This window comes from Octopus sinensis, linkage group LG12 (assembly GCF_006345805.1).
Source record: "Octopus sinensis linkage group LG12, ASM634580v1, whole genome shotgun sequence".
Classification (NCBI taxonomy): domain Eukaryota; kingdom Metazoa; phylum Mollusca; class Cephalopoda; order Octopoda; family Octopodidae; genus Octopus; species Octopus sinensis.
The window spans coordinates 33,822,898-33,845,562 of record NC_043008.1 but is presented as its reverse complement, the minus strand read 5'-3'; the positions used below and the strand labels follow the sequence as shown (position 1 = coordinate 33,845,562).

Here is a 22,665-nt window from a genome sequence, read left to right as displayed (position 1 = left end):
CAGGTCAACCAACACACCGACTCATCCCCATGCCCACCGGGAACTCCTTCAACACAGAAAATCTTGTTGCTTTGTTAGTAACTGGCTCACCACCATTTCTCTCTTTCTCTCTCTCTCTTGTTCAATCTCATCACCCTCTAACTGGGGAAACTCTGTCTCCTCGGCAGCAAGACCCCTGTTTCTATCCCCCCATCATACTCCAACCTCTCATCGCCTGGCACAAAGCCACCACCATCAATACCACACCCCTCAAACGATCTTTGTCTTGCAAGACACTTGGCAACCTCATTAATGCTGGTACATTTAAAAGGAACTTAAAACTAAATAAATCATATATACCTTGTCTGATCAATAAGTATCCAGGCTGTTGCCATAGTAGCAAACTGAGGTACACAGAATGAGGCCACTTGGCACAGATTAACCTAGAACGCTGTTGTGCATGCATATTAAGTTTTAACATTCTGGCTCCTTTTTTACAGTAGTGTTTGGAAAGAAGGGGTTTGGTGTGTGGTCATCACAATAACCACAAAGTTAAACAGATAATCTGCATTAAATTTTGCCAAAAGCTTAGTAATACCTGCTCAGAGACCTATGCAAAGTTTTCAAAAAGTTTTCATCATTCTCGATGCAATCAGGATTTTGTGCAACTGAGAACCAAGTGTGTTTCTGGTCAGCTGAAAGCAGCTTTGGCACAAACTTGGCAGACACGTGTCTCATGACCAAAACTTCAGTGATAATAGACTGAACCGAACCGTAACTAATCTGCACATCCACTGATAACTCATGGATGGTGATTCAACAATTTCCCCACACTGCTGCACGCACATCTGCCATGTTTTTCTCAGTTCTGCTGGTTGCAGGCCACCCAGAATGGTAATCAATATCGACATTTTTTTTACCATCTTGGAAACGTCTGAACTACTTGTACACTTGTGCACAGCTCATACACTCCTCTTCATAACTTTCTGCAACTTTGCATGAGCCTCAGAGCAGGTATCGCCATGACAACTTTCTCTGTCATAGTCAAGGCAATGGTTGCACTCTACACACCTTCCTTCCAAGCAGTGCTGGAAACAGTAGAAGTGAGCTAGAACGTTGGAGCTTTGTGCACTTGCCCAGCAGAATTCGGAGGTGATCTTTACCAGGTGGTTTCCCTCATCATGCTCTGGCTTTGATACTATTGCAGCAGTCTGGATACTTATTGATCAGACCTCGTATATATATATATATATATATATACCTTCCTATTACTATTGTCAGCTTTTCTTAATGATAAGCTCTTTATTACCTACTCTATTTCTCTCTCTCTACCGTGATGGGGCTTATATATTATATATATAATATATATATATATATATATATATATATATATATATATATATATATATATATATATATATATATGTAGACGCAGGAGTGGCTGTGCGATGAGAAGCTTGCTTCCCAGCCACATGGTTCTGAGTTCAGTCTCACTGCATGGCACAATCACCACTGCTTGACAATTGATGTTGATGTGTTTCCGTCTCCATAAATTTGTTTCCTACTGAACAAGTTATGTGAACTCTTCTCCTCAATCTGAGCACCAGGATCAGTCCCACAGGACAATGGCAACAAATGTGAATGTGACAACCATAGAGGTATCTCCCGTTTGTGTGTTGCCAGGAAGCTCCTTTCAAGGGTTTATCTTAAACAGACTAAATGATGCCCTTGCCAGCTTGGTGTTCCCTGAATCTCTGTAGATTTCAGGCTGGTAGAGGCACAGTGGATATGATTTTTAGCCTAAGGCAGCAGCAGGAAAAGGCTTGTGAGCACAACGGAAACCTTTTTGTAATTTTTGCAGATCTAACTAAAGCTTTCATTTTGGCACCGTATCTAGAGATGCTCTTTGGGTTGTCCTTAAAAAGCTGGGTGTTTCAGAAAAGATGCTCAATGTCATCATTTCTTTACATCAAGGGATGATGGCTTCTCTCAGATCTAGCATGAAACCATTTGATTCATTCACACTTTCAAATGGGACAAAACGTGGCTGTGTTCTTGCACCACTCTTATTTGTTTTCTATTTCTCCACCATATTGGAAACAACATTCAAGGGTATTAAAGAAGGAGTAAAGTTTGAGCACAGAACTGGTTGTGGTTTGTTCAACCAACAGCATTTCAAAGCAAAAAGTAAGACTTTTGTGCAAACAGTTCAAGATTTACTCTTCACAGCTGACTGTGCACTTGTAGCACACATTCTTGAGGACATGCTATGGATTCTAAACAGCTTCTCACTGACCATCAGTATCAAAAAAACTGAGGTTGTCCATCAACCCATTTGTGACCATCTTCCTGAAGTTACCCTACTGTATATGTTGATGGGAAAGCATTAAAAACTGTCACCTCCTTCACCAACATAGGTGAAGGAAAGAAATCTTGTGCAACTGAAACCTGAGTGTCTTATTGGTCAGCTGAGACAATTTGGGCACAAACTTGGCAGATACGTGTCTCATACCCAATTCTTCAGTGATAATGGACTGGTGATTGTGAGCAAATTTGTGCAAACATGTAGGGATCCTGGCAAAATGCTGCTCTTCTAAATGGAAACCTTAACTGTCATAATAATTTTATAGCTCAAAGCAAAGCAGGTCTAGCCATCCACTCAAGAAAACACAGTGTGATTGATCCATATACACTGAAGCAAACTGAGTCCTCAACTTGTTCCATTCACCAATAGGTTTGCAAAGCACTAGCAGGCCTCAAGAGACACATTCATGTCTATAGAACATGATTAATGCTTTATTTTACTGAACCCTCATTTGTAGTTTACATACAAGAGAATCCAACATATATATGTATATATATATATATATATATATATATATATCATCATCATCGTTTAACGTCCGCTTTCCATGCTAGCATGGGTTGGACGGTTCAACTGCAGTCTGGCAAGCTCGAAGGCTGCACCAGGCCAGTCAGATCTGGCAGTGTTTCTACAGCTGGATGCCCTTCCTAATGCCAACCACTCCGAGAGTGTAGTGGGTGATTTTATGTGCCACCGACACAGGTGCCAGACGAGGCTGGCAGACGGCCACACTCGGATGGTGTTTTTATGTGCCACCGACACAGGTGCCAGACAAGGCTGGCAGACGGCAACGCTCGGATGGTGTTTTTTATGTGCCACCGACACAGGTGCCAGACGAGGCTGGCGAACGGCCACGCTCGGATGGTGTTTGTTACGTGCCCTCAGCACGGAGGCCAGTCGATGCGGTACTGGCTACAGTCACGTTCGGATGGTTTTCTTATGTGCCACCAGCACTGGTACCACAAGGATACAAATTCCATTGATGTTCATCTATTTTGATTTGTTTTGATTTGACTTGATTTGATTTTGATTTTGGTTTTGATTTTGATTTTCACTTGCCTCAACAGGTCTTCACAAGTGTCACAAGAAGGAAGGTATGCACAGGTGGACTGACTATGTCCCAGGTAGGGGCCACGGGTTATGGCTTCACTAGTCTTGCCGGGTCTTCTCACACACAGCATAATTCCATAGGTCTCGGTCTCTAGTCATTTCCATGGTGAGACCTAACGTTCGAAGGTCGTGCTTCACCACCTCGTCCCAGGTTTTCCTGGGTCTACCTCTTCCATGGGTTCCCTCAACTGCTAGGGATTGGCACTTTCTCACACACCTATCTTCATCCATTCTCGCTACATGACCATACCAATGCAATCGTCTCTCTTGCACACCACGACTGATGCTTCTTAGGTACAACATTTCTCTCAAGGTACTAACGCTCTGTCGAGTAAGTACACTGACATTACACATCCATCGGAGCATACTGGCTTCATTCCTCACGAGCTTACGCATGTCCTCAGCAGTCACGGCCCATGTTTCACTGCCATGTAGCATGGCTGTTCGTACACATGCATCATACAGTCTGCCTTTTACTCTGAGCGAGAGGCCTTTAGTCACCAGCAGAGGTAAGAGCTCCCTAAACTTTGCCCAGGCTATTCTTATTCTAGCAGTTACACTTTCAGCGCACCCACTACTGACTTGGTCACCTAGATAACGGAAGCTATCAACTACTTCTAGTTTTTCCCCCTGGAAAGTGACGGAAGTTGTTTTCTGCAGATTTTCGGAGGTCAATGCTCCCGAACATCTGCCACATACAAAAACTATCTTCCCAGTTAGCCTACCTTTGACATTGCTGCACCTCTTATGTGTCCATAGCTTACACTGGGTACATTTTATAGAGTTTCTACCTACACCTTTTCTACCGATCGAGCAGGGCCATCTTCCTGAGGATAGTTTGTGGATTGTCTACCTTTCTACTTATTAGTACTTTGGTTTTAGCTAGGTTGACTCTAAGGCCCCTCGATTCTAAACCCTCCTTCCACACCTGGAACTTCTCCTCCAGTTCTGATAGTGACTCAGCAATTAGAGCGAGGTCGTCAGCATAGAGGAGCTCCCAGGGGCAACCTGTCTTGAATTCCTCCATAATTGCCTGGAGGACTATGATAAATAGGAGGGTGCTGAGTACTGAACCCTGGTGGACCCCAACCTCTACTTTGAATTCTTCTGTGTACATGTTGCCAACCCTAACCTTACTTATTGCATCTCTATACATGGCTTGCACAGCCCTCACCAGCCATTCATCTATCCCTAGTTTCCTCATTGACCACCAGATGAGGGATCGGGGGACCCTATCAAAGGCTTTCTCCATGTCAACAAAAGCCAGGTACAGGGGCTTATCTTTGGCTAGGTATTTCTCCTGCAGCTGCCTTACCAGGAATATAGCATCAGTGGTGCTTTTCCCTGGCACGAACCCAAACTACATCTCATCTAAACTAACTCTCTCTCTAATTAGTTGGGCTATGACCCTCTCCGTAACCTTCATTACCTGATCCAACAGCTTGATACCTCTGTAATTATTTGTATCTAGGGCATCACCTTTACCTTTGTAGCAGTTGACTAGTATGCTGCTACACCAGTCATTGAGTATGATTCCTTCGTGTATTACCTGGTTGACTATACGGGTGACTAGGTTATAGCCGACTCTGCCAGATATTTTGAGCATCTCTGCAGTAATTCCTGATGGGCCTGGGGCTTTCCCTGTCTTCATGCTTCTAATTGCCTTAGCTACCACGGAACTATCAACTCAGATAGCTGGTCCCTCTGTAGGGTCAACATTCGGCAGACTCTCTTTATCCCATTCATTTTGTTTATTCAGCAACCTTTCATAGTGGCATCTCCAAACCTCTCTCTCTTTGCATCCTCATTTAGCGCAAGTGAACCATCATCCGTGCGAACACACTTCTCTCCTACCACATCACGATTCTCTCTCACACACTGTCTTGCAACACGAAATACCTCAATATATATATATATATATATATATATATATATATATATATATATATTATATATATATGTATATATATATATATTATATATATATTATGTATATATATATATGTATATATATGTATATATGTATATATATATGGTATATAGATATATATATATAATATATATATATATATATATATACATACATAAATACATACATACATACATACATACATACATACATACTACATGTATGTATGTATCAGTATAAACCTTAAAAAGCCAAGAGGTATAAGGGGCGAATACATTATTTAACCACTTGACATCTATAGGATTACAGCTGTTTGAAACATTCTTTATGTAGTAATAATTTCAGTGTGCAATAAATTATGTTCACATGATTATATCCATATGCATGATTGTATTATAACAATATGATTGTATATTCACAAATCATTAAATTGTTGGTATACTTCGATATTCTGGTGATCTGATGATTAGCTTACTTTACTTGCATCATTGTGAACAGGAATTGTATAATGTACTACGTTTTTATACTGATACACACACACACACACACATCACAACACAACACACACACACACACACGTATGTATATATACATATGTATGTATGTGTATATGTATGAATATATATGTAAACGTGGTCTGATCAATATGTATCCAGATTGTTGCTACAGTAACGAAGCTCGAGTATGGAGAGTGAAGCTGCTTGGCACAGATTGACCATGAACTCTGCTGCACATGCGCACTAAGATTTAATGTTCTAGCTCACTTCCGCTTTTTACAAGTAGGACTTGGAAGGTAGGTGTGTAGTGTGTGATCATCGCATTGACCATGTCAGAGAAACTTGAGCAGAGAATCTGCATCCAATTTTGCCAAAAGCTTGGCAATACCTGCTCAGCGGCCTACACAAAGTTTTTATAAAGTTTTCATCATTCTCGACACCATCAAGAAATCTTGTGCAACTGAAACCGAATGTCTTTTTGGTCAGCTGAGAGCAGTTTGGCACAAATTTGGCAGACACATGTCTCATACCAAATCTTCAGTGATAATGGACTGAACTGAAACATAACTAATCTGCAAATCCTCTAATAACACATGGATGGTGATTTGATGATTTCCCCTCACAGCTGCACGAACATTTGCAATGTTTTTCTCAGTTCTGCTGGTTGCGTGTCTCTCAGAACAGTCGTCAATATCAACATTTTTCTTTTGCCATCTTGGAAACATCTGAATTACTTGTACAATTGTGTGTGGCTCATGCACTGTTATCTATACACTTTTAGCAACTTTACGTAGGCTTCTGAGGAGGTGTCACCATAATAACGTTCTCTGTCATAGTCAATGTGATGATCACACGCTACACACCTTCCTTCCAAGCACTGCTATAAACAGCAAAAGTGAGCTAGAACATTAAAAGCAGAGCTCACTGTCAAGCTGTGCCAAGTGGCTTTACTTTGCATGCTTTGGTTTCATTACCATGGCAACAGTCCAGATACTCGTTGATCAGCCCTCGTATAAGTGTGTGTGTGTGTGTATGTCTGTGCGTGTATGTATGTATGTATGTATATATATAATTATATATATATATATATATATTGGCGCAGGAGTGGCTGTGTGGTAAGTAGCTTGCTTACCAAACCACATGGCTCCGGGTTCGTCCCACTGCGTGGCATCTTGGGCAAGTGTCTTCTGCTATAGCCCCGGGCCGACCCATGCTTGTGAGTGGATTTGGTAGACGGCGGAAACTGAAAGAAGCCTGTCGTATATATGTATAATATATATGTGTGTGTGTGTTTTTGTCTGTCGTGTTTGTCCCCCTAGCATTGCTTGACAACCGATGCTGGTGTGTTTACATCCCCGTCACTCTTCGCAGTTCGGCAAAAGAGACCGATGATAAGTACTGGGCTTACAAAGAATAAGTCCCAGGGTCGATTTGCTCGACTAAAGGTCGGTGCTCAGCATGGCTGCAGTCAAATGACTGAAACAAGTAAAAGAGTAAAAAGAATATATATATTTTTAAAATATTTGTATAATTTTACTTATAAAGGTATTTTAACATACTGATCTACTTATTGAAATTATTAATTAATTGATTGATTAATTAATTAATTAATTTAATTAATTAAATATTACCCCTTTTATTATTAATATATATAACCCATGCTAGCATGGAAAGCGGATGTTAAAAATGATGATGATGATGAGATGATTGATATACCTATATATCTGTATGTATAATATTATATATAGATATATTGTATTTGTCATATATGTGTATGTATGTATATAGATATTATATATATCTATATATATGTAATATATATATAATATTATTATATATATATATATAATATATATATTAATGATATTAGGGTAATTTTAGAAATTTTTTACTACCGAGTGCCCTAGCGTAAAAAGATTAGTCAATGGACTATATTTATTCATATAAAATACATGTATATAAAATTTAGAGGACTGACTCTCTAAAAAATGGAGAGCCTATATGCTAGATATAGCGTCAAAAATCCCATTTTCCACGAAGAATGTGTTCTGAAGAAAAAAATTCAGCTGAACTTTTTTGAGAATACATTCTTCGTGAAAATGGTGATTTTGACATCTATATCTAGCATATAGGCTGTCCATTTTTTTAGAGATCAGTCCTCTAAATTTTGTATGTAAAAATTTTTAATCTTCGGATTTTTTAAAAAATATGCTGGGCCACTGGTTTTAATTGTTTAATATCACTTTCTACACTTATTTAATTTTAAATATATATATTAATATATATAATATATATATATATATACCGCTACAGGGCTCTAGCCGTAATATAAAACTTTGCCATATCATGAAACTCCTTTCCAGAAAGCAGCTAAAGAAAATTTCTTCCAGCTACCCTTTCTAATACTTAAGAAGATAAATCTCAAAGATAGTGTTTGCACCCCCTACAAATAATGTATGTAAAAGTATAGGGGCGCAACAAAAACAGTAAACCATACACCTCAAGGAACCAAGGTTAGTATGTTTGTAAAGATAAACCATTGACAAACACCATGTATTAACGGTTGAAAACCGCAGCATTTTACAGAGAAAGATGAATTATATTTCAACAATGAGGTTAAAATTAATTAATTATTAATCAATTTCACCAAGTATCAGTATGTAAAGGGACCATTATAGGCGAATTCAAAATATACATTATATATAAGGGCTTAGTAAAATAAATTACTTTGCCACATACTGAACTCATTAGAAATAGCAGCTAAAGAAATTTCTTCAGCTATTCTAATACTTAAGAAGATCTCTCTCAGATAGTGTTTGCCTAAACTAACTCACAAAAGTATGGGAAAAAACATTTAAAAATCAAGTGCAAAGGTTATTGAGAACGTACGTTTCTAGATTAGTCAATTCGACATTCTTTCTTCAGCTCAGAATTCCTTGAATCGGATTTGGGAACACTGAAAGTCGGGAGCATACCTTTCGGCTTCTAATTTTTTAATGTTTTTTCCCCCATACTTTTGTTGAGTTAGTTTAGGCAAACACTATCTGAGAGAGATCTTCTTTAAGTATTAGAAATAGCTGAAGAAATTTCTTTAGCTGTATTTCTAATGAGTTCAGTATGTGGCAAAGTAATTTATTTTACTAAGCCCTATATATAATGAATATTTGAATTCGCCTATAATGGTCCCTTTACATACTGAATACTTGGTGAAATTGATTAATAATTAATTAATTTACCCTCAATTGTTGAAATATATATATATATATATATTAAAATAACAATTTAGGAATGGCCTAAACAGGCCATTCGTCCACAGAAGAGCAGCCAGAACTCCAACCGCCAAGTAGTGCAATTCGGAAATAAGGTGAAAAATTAAAAACGTTTACCCTAATTCATCTTTTATACGATGCATCGTTTCAGTGTCTTAATGATAGACCAGCCTAATTAAATAAATTAAGCTAGTCTACCATAGGTCACACCATCAGTAAAGAAACCTGGGAGAGACGGATATACACGAGGCGACTGTATCAATGCCTCGGGAATATCTGTCTTAAAAATTTTCAAGACCAACGCATTGCGCCAAACTTATCGGCAGCAAAATATAAACTGCCGATTCAATCTCAGAATTAGTCAGAAAATTATCAATTAATCAATTTAGGGTAGCAAAAAATTCAGTAAAAATTTATCGCTACCAGCGGCTTAGTGGAAAAGAGAAAAAATAGTCAAAGACTAAATATATATAAATATAACAATTTAGGAATGGCCTAAACAGGCCATTCGTCCACCAGAAAGACAGCCAGAACTCCAACCGCCAAGTAGTGCAATCGGAAATAAGGTGAAAATTTAAAAACGTTTACCCTAATTCATCTTTTAAAATTAGGGTAAACGTTTTAAATTTCACCTTATTTCCGAATTGCACTACTTGGCGGTGGAGTTCTGGCTGCTCTTTCTGGTGGACGAATGGCTGTTTAGGCCATTCCTAAATTGTTATATTTATATATATTTAGTCTTTGACTATTTTCTCTTTTCCACTAGGCCGCTGGTAGCGATAAATTTTTACTGAATTTTTTGCTACCTAAATGATAATTTATATATTATATATATATATATTATTACTCGCTAACTGCCTAGACATATGATATAATTTACCGTCGGGCTTTAATTGACAGCCTTTGTTGTCAGCATCAGGGTCATCGAGTGTGCATCTATAAGTAGCTGAAGTATTCAAATTCATCAAATAAATCTGCAAAGAATTGAAATAAAATGTAAAGCACGTTGCATGTAACACACACTCACACACACACACATGTATGTATGTATGTATGTATGTTTGTATGTATGTATGTATGTATGCAGAATGTATATATGTATGTATGATATATATGGTGTGCATATATATATAATATATATATATATATATAAAATCCATGGTTTTAATTTTGGTTGGTCCTTCTAGCATGTTAGGTGTCCTGTCAGGGAACCTCTTAAATGTACACTAATTTTATGTGAATAATATATCTATTGACTATTTTCTGCATGCAGGTCACTGGTAGAAATTTTTCTATAATTTTCCTACCCTGTAATTTTTCCTAAGATTATATATATATTATAATGTGTATGTATGTATGTATATGTATGTATGTATGTATGTATGTATGTATGTATGTGTTAAATATATATTTATATATATATATATATATATATATAAACCCTAACTCTTATGTTGAGGTGGTATATGGCCCAAAATCGTCTTCAATAGCTCCAGTGAGAACAGCAAATGGAAATTTGCTTCTGACTGTCACTGCTTCTACTCATAAGCATTGGGTAGAACATTTTTCTGCACTTTTGAATAGACCATCATCTGTTGACATGAGGACGATAGAAAAAATCGAGCACCTTCCAGTTATAGAAGAGATGGCATTGAACCAACTCTAAAGGACATTTATCTAGCTGTGAATAAGCTGAGTAACAATAAGTCTCCAAGGTCTGATGGAATCTGTGCAGAAGTCTCAAAATATGGGAGTGACAAAATGTTTGAACTTTTAAATATATTAATTTGTGATGTTGGAGAACTGAGAAAGTGCCTCAAGACTGGATTGATGCCATTTTAGTCTCCTTGTATAAATCGCTTTTGTCTGTGGTTAGAAAGGTACTTCATTACATTCTGTTAGAATGTTTAAATACTTTCATTTTTCCAAATATGGTGCTTGCATCTTGGTGTGGTTTAGCTCTCCAGGGGCACAGTTGATTGTATCTTTACTATCAGACACTTGCAGAGAAAGTGCATTGAACAGAATTTTCCCCTATACCATTCTTTTGTTGATTTGAGCAAAACATTCGAAACTGTTAATCGAAATTCCCTGTGTCTAATTCTAAGAAAAATAGGTTGTCCAGAAAATTCGTAAACATGATCAGGGCTTTGCATCAAGGTATGAAAGTTAGAGTTAATTTTGGTGATAGGCTCTCTGAATCTTTGCCATGGAAAATGAGAGTAAAGCAAGGAGACCTTGATGCACCACCCTCTTTTCAATATACTGTGCTGTTGGGCTGTCACACACTTTTCAGAACTCAGATTAGGGTATTTACATAAAATATCGAACTGGGAATGTTTTTAATCTGACCAGACTGAAATTCAAAACGAAGGTTTTACTTCACTCGTTAGGGAACTCTTGTATGTTGACGATTGTGATCTAGTCAGTCATTCTGAAACAGGTCTGCAATCTCTTGTATCTACATATAACTCAGTTTGTGATGATTTTGGCTTGACCACCAACTTGAAAAGAAAAAGAGCTATAATGTATCAACCTGCACGTGGTGCTGTCTACAACCCCACAAAAATTTTTGTTAAGGGTAAGTTACTTAGCGGCGAACTGGCAGAAACGTTAGCACGCCGGGCGAAATGCTAGCGGTACTCATCTGCGGTTACATTCAAATTCTGCCGAGGTCGATTAAATAAGTACTCTGCGGTTACATCCAAATTCTGCCGAGGTCGATAAATAAGTACTAGTTACGCCCGGGGTCGATATATCGACTTAATCCGTTTGTCTGTCTTGTTTTGTCCTCTCTGTGTTAGCCCTTGGGGGTAGTAAAGAAATAGGTAAGTTACTTGAGGTTGTTGATTCTTTCATCTACCTTGGAAGCTCTATTCAAAACGATGGAAATCTGGACACAGAAATAAATCTGCGAATTGAAAGAGCAGCACAAGCATTTGGTGATTTGGAGTCAGGTGTTTGGCACCAACGACATATAAATGACCATACAAAATTGACTCTTTATAAATCATTTGTCTTACCATCCCTGTTGTATACTTCTGAAAAATGGACATGTTATAAAAGACATTTCAAATTGTTAGGACAATTCCGCTCTCATGGGAAGAAATAGCTAAGGTTTTTTGGCTCCTATTTCTAAACATCGGTATGTGGTAAAGCAAATCTTTGCTGAACCCTAATTATAAAGTATTACTTAAGTTTACCGTGAAATGGTCCTTTTTCATGCCGAATTCTACTTGGTGAAATTATTGATTACTTCCTAATTAATTAATTTTACCCTTTGTTATTATTGATAATAGAATTTTCTCCCTCATAACAAACTACAGATTTTCCTATAGTATTTTACTTGACGACACACGCGGATGGGCAGGGGAAGGTGATGAACCTCATTCGTATTGAATTCGGCGGTATTAACACCGAATATGATCTGTCTGATACGTTAGGTTGAGAGATATGTTCAATTCTTCCAGTGCCTTCGAATTTAATATTTTAATATTTAATATTGTTGGAGTCCCATGCTGATGAAGGAAAATGGTTGGATAAAGTATAATTCTATATTCTTTATACCGATCTAATTCCAAAACGCGTACATGGGTGACCAGCTGTAGATTGATTTTCGTTATTTTTCTTCTCTGCCCGCGTGGATTGTTTTCAAGTATTTTGATTTTTCTGGGAGTCCCTTTTTAAAGTAGAAGAAATAGCTAACATTTTTTGGCTCCTATTTCTAAACTTCGGTATGTGGTAAAGCAAATCTTTGCTGAACCCTAATTATAAAGTATTACTTAAGTTTACCGTGAAATGGTCCTTTTTCATGCCGAATTCTGCTTGGTGAAATTATTGATTACTTCTTAATTAATTAATTTTACCCTTTGTTATTATTGATAATTATACATACATATATATATATACTCGTCTAAATTTGCTAGTTCGCGGTACGCCCACCCCTCCACCTGTGCCGGAAGTCCCTTTCCTTTGGTTGTCTCCTATGAACACTTCTAAAGGCTTTGTGCTATCCCCACCCCTACTTAGGGTTTATCTCTTGTGTAAGGTAGTGATCATATAGTGCAAAAATATGATAGTGTAGTGTATGCAGGTTGAACTTAAGGCTATTGTTTGTTTATGAATTCTGCCAAATGCGAGCTCTCTTTTCAGGAACATGACGCTGCTGTCCCCTGCCCCAGGGTCTCAAGGGCCCATACCTCCCACACCCTCAAGGCTGGCACTCTCAACGTCCACACACTGAAAGGTAGGTCTAGTGAGATTGTTGAGATGCTTGAACGGAGATGTGTCGATATGTGCTGCATCCAAGAAGAAAAGTGGAGAGGAGGTTCCGCTAGGTTTCTCACAGGTAAAGAACACAGGTACAAGATTTTCTGGGCAGGGAACACTGATGGGGTCGGGGCGTGGGTATACTTCTTGCAGAGAAGTGGGTGGATAAGGTAATCGAGGTAGTCAGAGTATGCGACAGAATACTTAAGATTAGATTAGTGCTTCATCATGGGTTAGCAACCATTATCTCAGCCTATGTCCCTCAACCGAGGCTACCCGATGGATAGAAAGACCGATTCTATGACACCCTCTTGCAGACTACCTCGTTGACGAATGACAGGGACCTTCTCTTTGTGGCTGGTGACTTCAATCGACATGTTGGATAACATACAGGGGGCTTACATGGAGGCTACGGTTTTGGTTCCTGCAATGAGGGGGGAACCAGGCTGCTGGAGTTCTGCGATGCAAATGATCTTATGGTTTGCAATACTAACTTCAGGAAACCTGCCAGTCACCTAGTCACCTACCGTTCTGGCAGACACACTAGCCAAATTGACTACATCCTCACCAGAAAAAGGGAAAGCTAGCTGCTTATAAATGCCAAAACCTTCCCAAGCGAAGAATGTACCTCACAACATAGACTGGTAGTTAGTGACTTCAGGATCAGGGCTAAGTGGATGCCCAGAAGACGACCAGCATGGAGAAGAAGGGTCTGGAAGCTTAAAGATCCTCCGAATGGACAGAGATTTAGAGACATATTACTTGAAGCCTTTGACGAAATAGAAGGGCATATAGCTTCACACGATGTAGAAGTCAGCTGGAGGTTTCTACGGGACAACCTGCTAAAAGCCACTGACTAGATCTGTGGATGGTGCAAAGTCCCCTCTCGACCCAAAATAACGTTGTGGTGGAACAAAGTTGTTGACAGGGCTTTAGAGAAAAGAAACAGGCTTGGAGGGACTGGAAGAACGGTGGTAGCAGGGAATTGTATCAGACTGTCAGAGGGGAAGCTAGGAGGCAAGTTTATTTAGCCAGAGGGGAAGCAGATAAGAAAAAATTTGCCAATGTTCTGCACCGTGAGGACCAAAGACTTGAGGTATTTCGTGTTGCAAGACAGTGTGTGAGAGGGAATCGTGATGTTGTAGGAGAGAATTGTGTCCGTGTTGATGATGGTTCACTTGCACCAAACGAGGCTGCAAACAGAGAGGTTTGGAGACGCCACTATGAAAGGTTGCTCAATAAAGAAAATGAATGGGAGAAAGAAAGTCTGCCGAATGTCGACCCAACAGACGGACCAGCTATCCGAGTCGACAGTACCTTGCTAGATAAAGTAATTAAGAGTATGAAGACAGGAAAAGCCCCCGGACCACCAGGAATCACTGCAAAGATCCTCAAAATATCTGGCAGTGTCGGCTATAGCCTAGTTACCCGTATAGTTAACCAGGTGATACACAAAGGAATCAAACACAATGACTGGTGTAGCAGCACTATAGTCAACTATAGATACAAATAATTACAGAGGTATCGAGTTGTTGGATCAGGTAATGAAGGCCACGGAGAGGGTCATAGCCCAACTAATTAGGGAGAGAGTCAGTTTAGATGAGATGCAGTTTGGGTTCGTTCCAGGGAAAAGCACCACTGATGCTATATTTTTGGTAAGACAGCTGCAGAAGAATACCTAGCCAAAGATAAACCTCTATACCTGGCTTTTGTTGACATGGAGAAAGCCTTTGACAGGGTCCCCCATTCCCTTATCTAGTGGTCAATGAGGAAACTAGGGATAGATGGATGGTTAGTGAGAGCTGTGCAAGCCAGGTACAGGGACGCTGTCAGTAATGTGAGGGTTGGTAACGAGTAGTGTGAAGAATTCTGGGTAGAAGTAGGGGTCCACCAAAGGTCAGTCCTCAGCTTCCTCCTATTTATCACAGTCCTCCAGGTAATAACAGAGGAATTCAAGACAGGATTCCCTGGGAGCTGATATACTGATGACCTTGCTCTAATTGCTGAGTCACTATCAGAACTAGAGGAGAAGTTTCAGGTGTGGAAACAAAGATTAGAATCAAAGGGCCTTAGAGTCAACCTAGCTAAAACCAAAGTCCTAAAAAGTAGGAAGGCAGGCAAACCAAAAATCCCTTCAGGTTGATCGCCCTGCTCGATCTGTAGAAAAGGCGTAGGTAGAAACTCTATAAGATGTACCCAGTGTAATCTATGGACACATAAGAGGTGTAGCAATATCAAAGGAAGGCTAACTAGGAAGATAGTTTTTGTATGTGGCAGATGCTCAGGAGCAATAAACACTGAAAATGTGCAGTGAGCAACTTCTGCCATATTCCAGGGAGAAAAACTAGAAGTAGTTGATAGCTTCCGTTACCAAGGTGAAACATGGGCTGTGACTGCTGAGGACATGAGTAAGCTTGCAAGGAATGAAGCGAGTATGCTCCGATGGATGTGCAATGTCAGTGTGCATACTCAACAGAGTGTAAGTACCTTGAGAGAAAAGTTGGACCTAAGAAGCATCAGATGTGTTGTGCAAGAGAGACGACTGCACTGGTAAGGTCATGTGACGAGAATGGATGAGGATAGCTGTGTGAAAAAGTGCCAGACCATAGCGGTTGAGGGAACCTGTGGAAGAGGTAGATCTAGGAAGACCTGGGATGAAGTGGTGAAGCACGACCTTCGAACAGTTGGAAATGCCTAGAGACCGAGACCTTTGGAATTATGCTGAGCTTGGGAAGACCCTGCAAGCCAAGTGAGACCATAACCTCGAAATCAAATTCGATGACTGGCATCTGTGCTAGTGGAGCGCTAAGATCACCATCCGAGTGGGATCGTTACCAGAGCAGCTAACTGGCTTCCGTGCCGGTGGCACGTAAAATGCACCGTTCGAGCGTGATCATTACCAGTGTTGCCACACTGGCACTTGTGCCGGTGGCATGTGAAAAAATATTTGAGCGTGGTCGTTGCCAGTGCCGCTGGACTGGCTCCTGTGCATGTGGCACGTAAAAACACCATTTGAGCGTGGCTGTTGCCTGTACCGCCTGACTGGCCCTCGTGCCAGTAGCACGTAAAAGCACCCACTATACTCTCGGAGTGGCTGACATTAAGAAGAGCATCCAGCTGTAGAAACTCTGCAAGATCAAGATTGGAGCCTGGTGCAGCCATCTGGTTCGCCAGTCCTCAGTCAAATCGTCAAATCGTCCAACCCATGCTAGCATGGAAAGCGGATGTTAAACGATGATGATGGTGATATATATATATATGTATATGTATATATATATATATATATATATATATATATATAATATATATATATATATTATATATATATATATATATTAATAATTTAATAAAATAATATAGTCGTATTTCCGTGCAAGGTTTTCTTTGTGGGCTTGAACATTGTGATGAGAATTTGCTGTTGTTGTTTCTTCTTAGTAGAGTTTTATATGTCTGTATGGCACCATCGACGGTATTTTTAAACTGGAGAGAGCAAACCATATAGGGATCCCATGTTTCCGCCTCTCCTTGCAATTCCTTTGCTGTCCTTAAAAGGTCGGACTGACATTCGATTGCCAGACCTTTCTCATCCTCCTCTTCCTTTGGATCTAGCACTTCCTTCCCCTCTTTGCTGGCAGACTTCGTTAACTCCAATAAATCTTCGTCTGTCAGGGCTTCAGAGTGGGCATCGATGAGGTTGTTGACCTCATCTTGCGTGATATCAAAACCTTCGCAAGATTAATCGCATTGTTGACAGCCCCATGCTGAATATCTTCAGGTGAGAAGCCCTCATAGTCTTGGACCACTCTGGTCACACCTCCCAGCATGCGATGAGTGACCACCAGCATTATCTATAACAAGCAACACCTTGAATTCCATGCATCACTTGGCTTGAGTGATGAAGCATTGGTGGAACCAATTCAAAGTTAGACTTTTGGTAATCTAGGCCTTGGGTTGTGCATCCAGTGAACAGGCAGCAGATTTTTATTCTAATTTTTGAAAGCCCTCGGGTTCCCAAACTTGTAGGTAAGTCCTAGTTTCATCATGAATCCAGCAGCATTGCCACACTTAACTAGCCTCACTCTGTCCTTCTGTGCCTTAAATACTCGGACTCTGGCTTCGTCCCTCATGATGTACTTTCTGGAAGGTATCATCTTCCAGAACAAGCTAGTTTCGTCCATAATGAAAACCTGTTCCAGCTTGTATCCCTTGTCTTCGATGATATGCCTGAAGGTCTCGAGGTACTTCTTAGGCTCCGGTGCTGTCAATGATCTTGGTTCTGGTTCTTTGGTGCCTTCTGCTTCGTTTCCTCTGTCAAACCACTTGTGTAAATTCCATACTTTCTCACGGATGATGTTACCACTCAAGGGATGTTATTTTTCCCCTGCAGTCACTGATCCACAATGCCATGGCAGACTCTATTTATCAATGTAAAATTACTTCCAGTTCAGACGTCTTTTTTTTAATAGGTAGTTCTTCCTCTCAGTTGTCCAAAAGAATATCTAATCATTACTCTACATTTAGACATATCAACAAATGTAACAATACTGTGCTTAGTAAATTAATTTGGTCTCTAAAAGAACATAATAAACAATTTGATTTAGATTGGAATATTCTATCTAAATCATTTCCATATGATAAAACTAAATCTTTTTGCACGCTCTGTAACGATGAACTTTATTTCATCCTGTTCTCAGAAAATCCACTTGTTAACATGTTTAAAGAATGCATTTATAATTGCAAACATAAGCAAAATATACCTATAGTTCATATAAGTGATTTCTATCAATCTGTGAAATTCGACCTTTAACTGTCTTCTTACATTTCACTCCCACTAAATATATCTATTTCCATGCCTTTAACCTTTATTCCTATTCACCTATCACACTATATTTCTCCACTTTCAATTTTCTGCTAATTTCTTTCTTCTCCGCCTTCTCTTTCTATAAATTGCCTTTGACATAATATATACTAATGTTTGTTTTTTTAAAGTAGCGTACTAGCATTCCCTTCATCATATATGCAGTAATCACATTCGGTTAAAATGTCTTATTGATGTGTTTTGCTTCTCTTTCTTTCCCTGATGAGAAGATTGCATTGTTTTCCATCATTTTAATCCTTCTGGAATAATACCAATGTTTTCTTCGAAACATATGTTGGAAGTATAAAGATTTGAATAACACCTGCTTAATGTATGTATGTATGTATCTATGCATGTGTGTATGTATGTATATCTGTCTATCTATGTATGAGTGTGTGTTTGTGTGTGTGTGTGTATGCATGTGTTTGTATGTATATGTATGTGTATTAGTGTGTGTTTGTGTGTGAGAGAGAGTAAGAGAGGAAGAAAGAGGGAATGGGAGGGAGAGAGAGATGACTGTGTAAAAGGAGATATCTTTGTATCCTTATATTAATGTACCTGTTTCATTACCTCGATTGAAAGTAATGTAAGAAAGTAGTCAAAGAGCTCGATACTAATATGTTATTACCTGAATTGAAAACAGGAACTTTTAAGTAACATGATAATGCAGCAAAATCACGCACATTCACACACGCGCGCATTACGCACACACATGCACACACACAGCCACACTTATATGTACACACAGCCACATACACACAAACACATAGATTAAAAATCAGAATTCTATCCAAATACTTACAGTTTCCAATCTCCAACCAGCTGTAAATGCTTTAAAGAAATTTTTCACCCTTTCATTTAATTTTAATTCTTTTACTGGATCAATTTGAGGAGTGCAAAAATCAAAGCTTGGTTGAGATCCCCTTTCACATTTATTTGCACAAGACATTTTATTTGAGAAAACACGTGTTTCATCATTGATTAATTGAACAGTGAAATAATTTGAGGTTCCAGAGAAAAATTTGCTTGAAATATAAAATTTGATTCTCCAGCAGTAATCTGAAACGAAACACCATGAGATAATGTTTATTACATAGATTGACTGTTTGTAATAATACTGTTTGTATACATTTTATATTTCACTTCTTTCAGTCATTGAACTACGGCCATGCTGGGGCACCACCTCGAAGGATTTTAGTCGAACGAATCAACTCCAGTACTTATTGCTTAAAACCTGGTACTTATTAAATCAATCTCTTTTGCCAAACTGCTACATGACAGGAACGTGAACAAACCAATACTGGTGGACGAGTAGTGGTGGTAGGGCAAACACAAACACAAAGACACACACACACATGCACACACACACACACATACACGCATGCACGCACACACACATATAGGATAAGCTTCTTTGAGATTTTGTCTGTTAAATCTACTCACAAAGCTTTGGTTGCTCTGGGGCTATGGCAAAAGGTATTTGCCCTAAGTGTCAAACTGTAGGATTGAACGAGGATCACATTGGACAAGTGTCTTCTGTTATAACCCCAAATTGACGAAAGCATTGTGAGTGGATTTGGTAGATAGAACCTGAAAATAGCTCATTGTATATTTGTATGAATCTCCATTGACAGTCTATTGGTGTCAAATAAAGTGTTAAATACCTTTAGCTTACAAATGAATAGCTCCAGTTCTCTGGAGCTATATTTATACGACTGAATGGACAAAAGTAGGAAAGAGTTATTCAACACATTTCCTAGGAGTACATATATTGCTATTTAATAACACTCTGATTCAGCTCAACACAACTTAAAGTTTCGAAGGCGCTTCACGCGAACATAGCTCTTCAGGTTTAGACGACCGAATGGAGAGATGGAAGAATCTTAAGTGAAACGAAGTGGTGGTACACTTGCACTTGTGCATGTGTGTTGGAGTATGCCTGCTTTATGAGTGCGTGAGTTTATGCATTTGGTGCATATATAAATGTGTGTGTGGCGAGTATGTCTGCTGCATTAGTGTGAGTGTACACATTTCATGCGTATGTGTGTGTGAGTGCATGCATGTGTGCGTTTGAGCATTTTTTGTGTATGTTCTAGTACGAGCATACATGAGATCAGCGTGTGAGCATGTGTGTGTACGGATGTAAAGGCGCATTTTGTTAGGTGACATGTAATGGTAACAGCAGCTATACGTGACTAGATCTGACCTGGGATAAAGATTCGATGATAGTTGGGGAAAGGAAAATGGTAAGGAAAGAAAGGAAAGCGTGTGTGTGTGTGTAGGCATGTACTTGCACACACATGCAAAAACAATCGTGGGAGATTACAGAAAATACATAGGGTTGGAAAGTTAGTCTATAGTCTGAGCAGGTAGCAGAGTTTAAGTACCCAGTGCTAAATTATGGGGCAGCCAGTACTAAGTTGGTATACTCAGGTCGTCAGCTTAATGTTCCCTATGAGGGCACACCTGTAATGGCTGCAATGAGATAATTTGTTTTTCCTGTTGTGGATACTGAAGGTTCATGGAGAATACGTAGATTTCATAGAGACAGAGCTGGGGCTCTTTCATGATAGTGCATTCAGGTAGGTGGAAAGTCTCCAGTTGAAGCCAGGTAAGGAGGGTTCTTTTTTCTATCTCTGCATCTGACGGAATGCATATACTGTGTATACCGTCTCTTAAAGTCATAGGTCATCATGTCCATGTTTTGCTTGCAGTGCCATTGAATAGTGTGAAGAAGGCTCATTAGCCCAGAGTCCTTGAGAGCCATATATATATTCGTATATATATGTGGGGGGTGGATGGATGGATGGATGAATATATATATATATATATTTATATATGCATGTATATATATGTTCACATGCATGTTGGGTCTTGATTGTTTTGTATTATGATAATATTTTGGTGGGTCTAGAAATGTTTGTCAGCACCCATCACCTCTCCATGCATTGAGTCCCACACTAAGTTTAGCCTACTAGCAGACACACTTTTCAAGTTGTGGCCAACTATGGTCTCAGCAACAATAGTGAGAGTCAGATGAGAACCAATGTACCTGTTCATACCTAATGATGCTGCTACCAAAAACCAAGGTATTCTTCCTACTTGAGTGCTTCAGGTGGCTGCTGTGCATCCTGTACAGAGAACACAAGACAAACAACTTTGTCAGGCAGCAAGTCAATGGATATGCTGGCAGATAGGATCCTCTCTTTGTGCAGGTAAAAAAGTGAAAGCTTGTCTGGTTCAGCCATGCATCCTGCCACAACTCCCTGTCCAAAACCAATTTTCAGAGCACAATTGAGGAAGGATGAAAAAGAAGTAAAGATAGAAAATTCTGACCTGACAGCTTCAAGAACTGGGCAGGTTACAATTCATGACCCTGCCAAGAATAACTGAGGAGATGGAGCAGTGGGAACAGCTGACTACATTCACTTCAGAATCACTGGTAAAGCCTTTGATGTAATAGCCTCCAATGCAACATTGAAGACTTTCCAGCACTTTGTATATACATACATGCATGCATCCATCCATCCTTACAAGCATACATACATATATACATACACACACACACACACACACATACATACATACATACATACACACACACACACATACATACATACATACATATATATATACATACATACATACACAAACACACACACATACATACATACACACACACTCATACATACATACATACATACATACACACACACACATATATGCATACATACATACATGATGGCCGTCCACTCGTGACCGAGGAAGACCATTGCCGACCTTCAGGAACATTGTGCGCTCTAGGACTAACTTATATTTTGCATTTGCGGCTCCGTTGGTGGCTAATGAGCCCTGCTCTTGACAAGCATACACGACTGCAAACATTGCAGACCAAGCTTTCCCCATTCACTATACGAGCCGTGCGCTTTTGCGCAGCTCGCTTAAGTTCTTCATGCTGGATACGTGCTCTCTCAAAGGTGTCGGTCCCCTCCTTAACCTGCTTCCTCCATCTGTGGCGATGACAGGCATTGTTCTCCCAGTCAATGTCCTGCATATCAAAGGCCTTTAACGAGGACTTGACACAGTCCTTAAATCGCAGCCCTGGTTTCTGCCGGAGTCTCCTTCCATTCACAAGTATAGCTGGTTCTATATATGGATTTCCTGGTGCAGGCTGGAACATTACAACAGTCTTGTTCCAGGCTAATGCTGAGTCCAAATGCCCTGCAAGAAGCAGAAATGCAATTCATGAGTATTTGCATGTCATCCACTGTATGAGTGACTAAGTCACAGTCATCTGCATAAAGGAGGTGACGAATAATAGACTGGGAAACCTTTGAATTGGCAGCAAATCGGCGAAGATTAAAGAGGCAGCCAGAAGATCGATATCTGACATATATTCCCAGAGAGCT

General features: G+C 39.5%; 1 protein-coding gene across 1 annotated transcript in view; it reads right to left on the bottom strand.

The window, feature by feature from the left end:
• The window catches only part of LOC115218130, a 413,677-nt gene that overhangs the window by 234,047 nt on the left and 156,965 nt on the right, over positions 1–22,665 (bottom strand). The window contains exons 7-8 of the mRNA XM_036507768.1: positions 19,059–19,315; positions 10,014–10,103 (exon numbers count right to left, since the gene is read on the bottom strand). Coding sequence (XP_036363661.1) covers positions 10,014–10,103; positions 19,059–19,315 — 347 coding nt within the window. The remainder of the gene's footprint in view (positions 1–10,013; positions 10,104–19,058; positions 19,316–22,665) is intronic.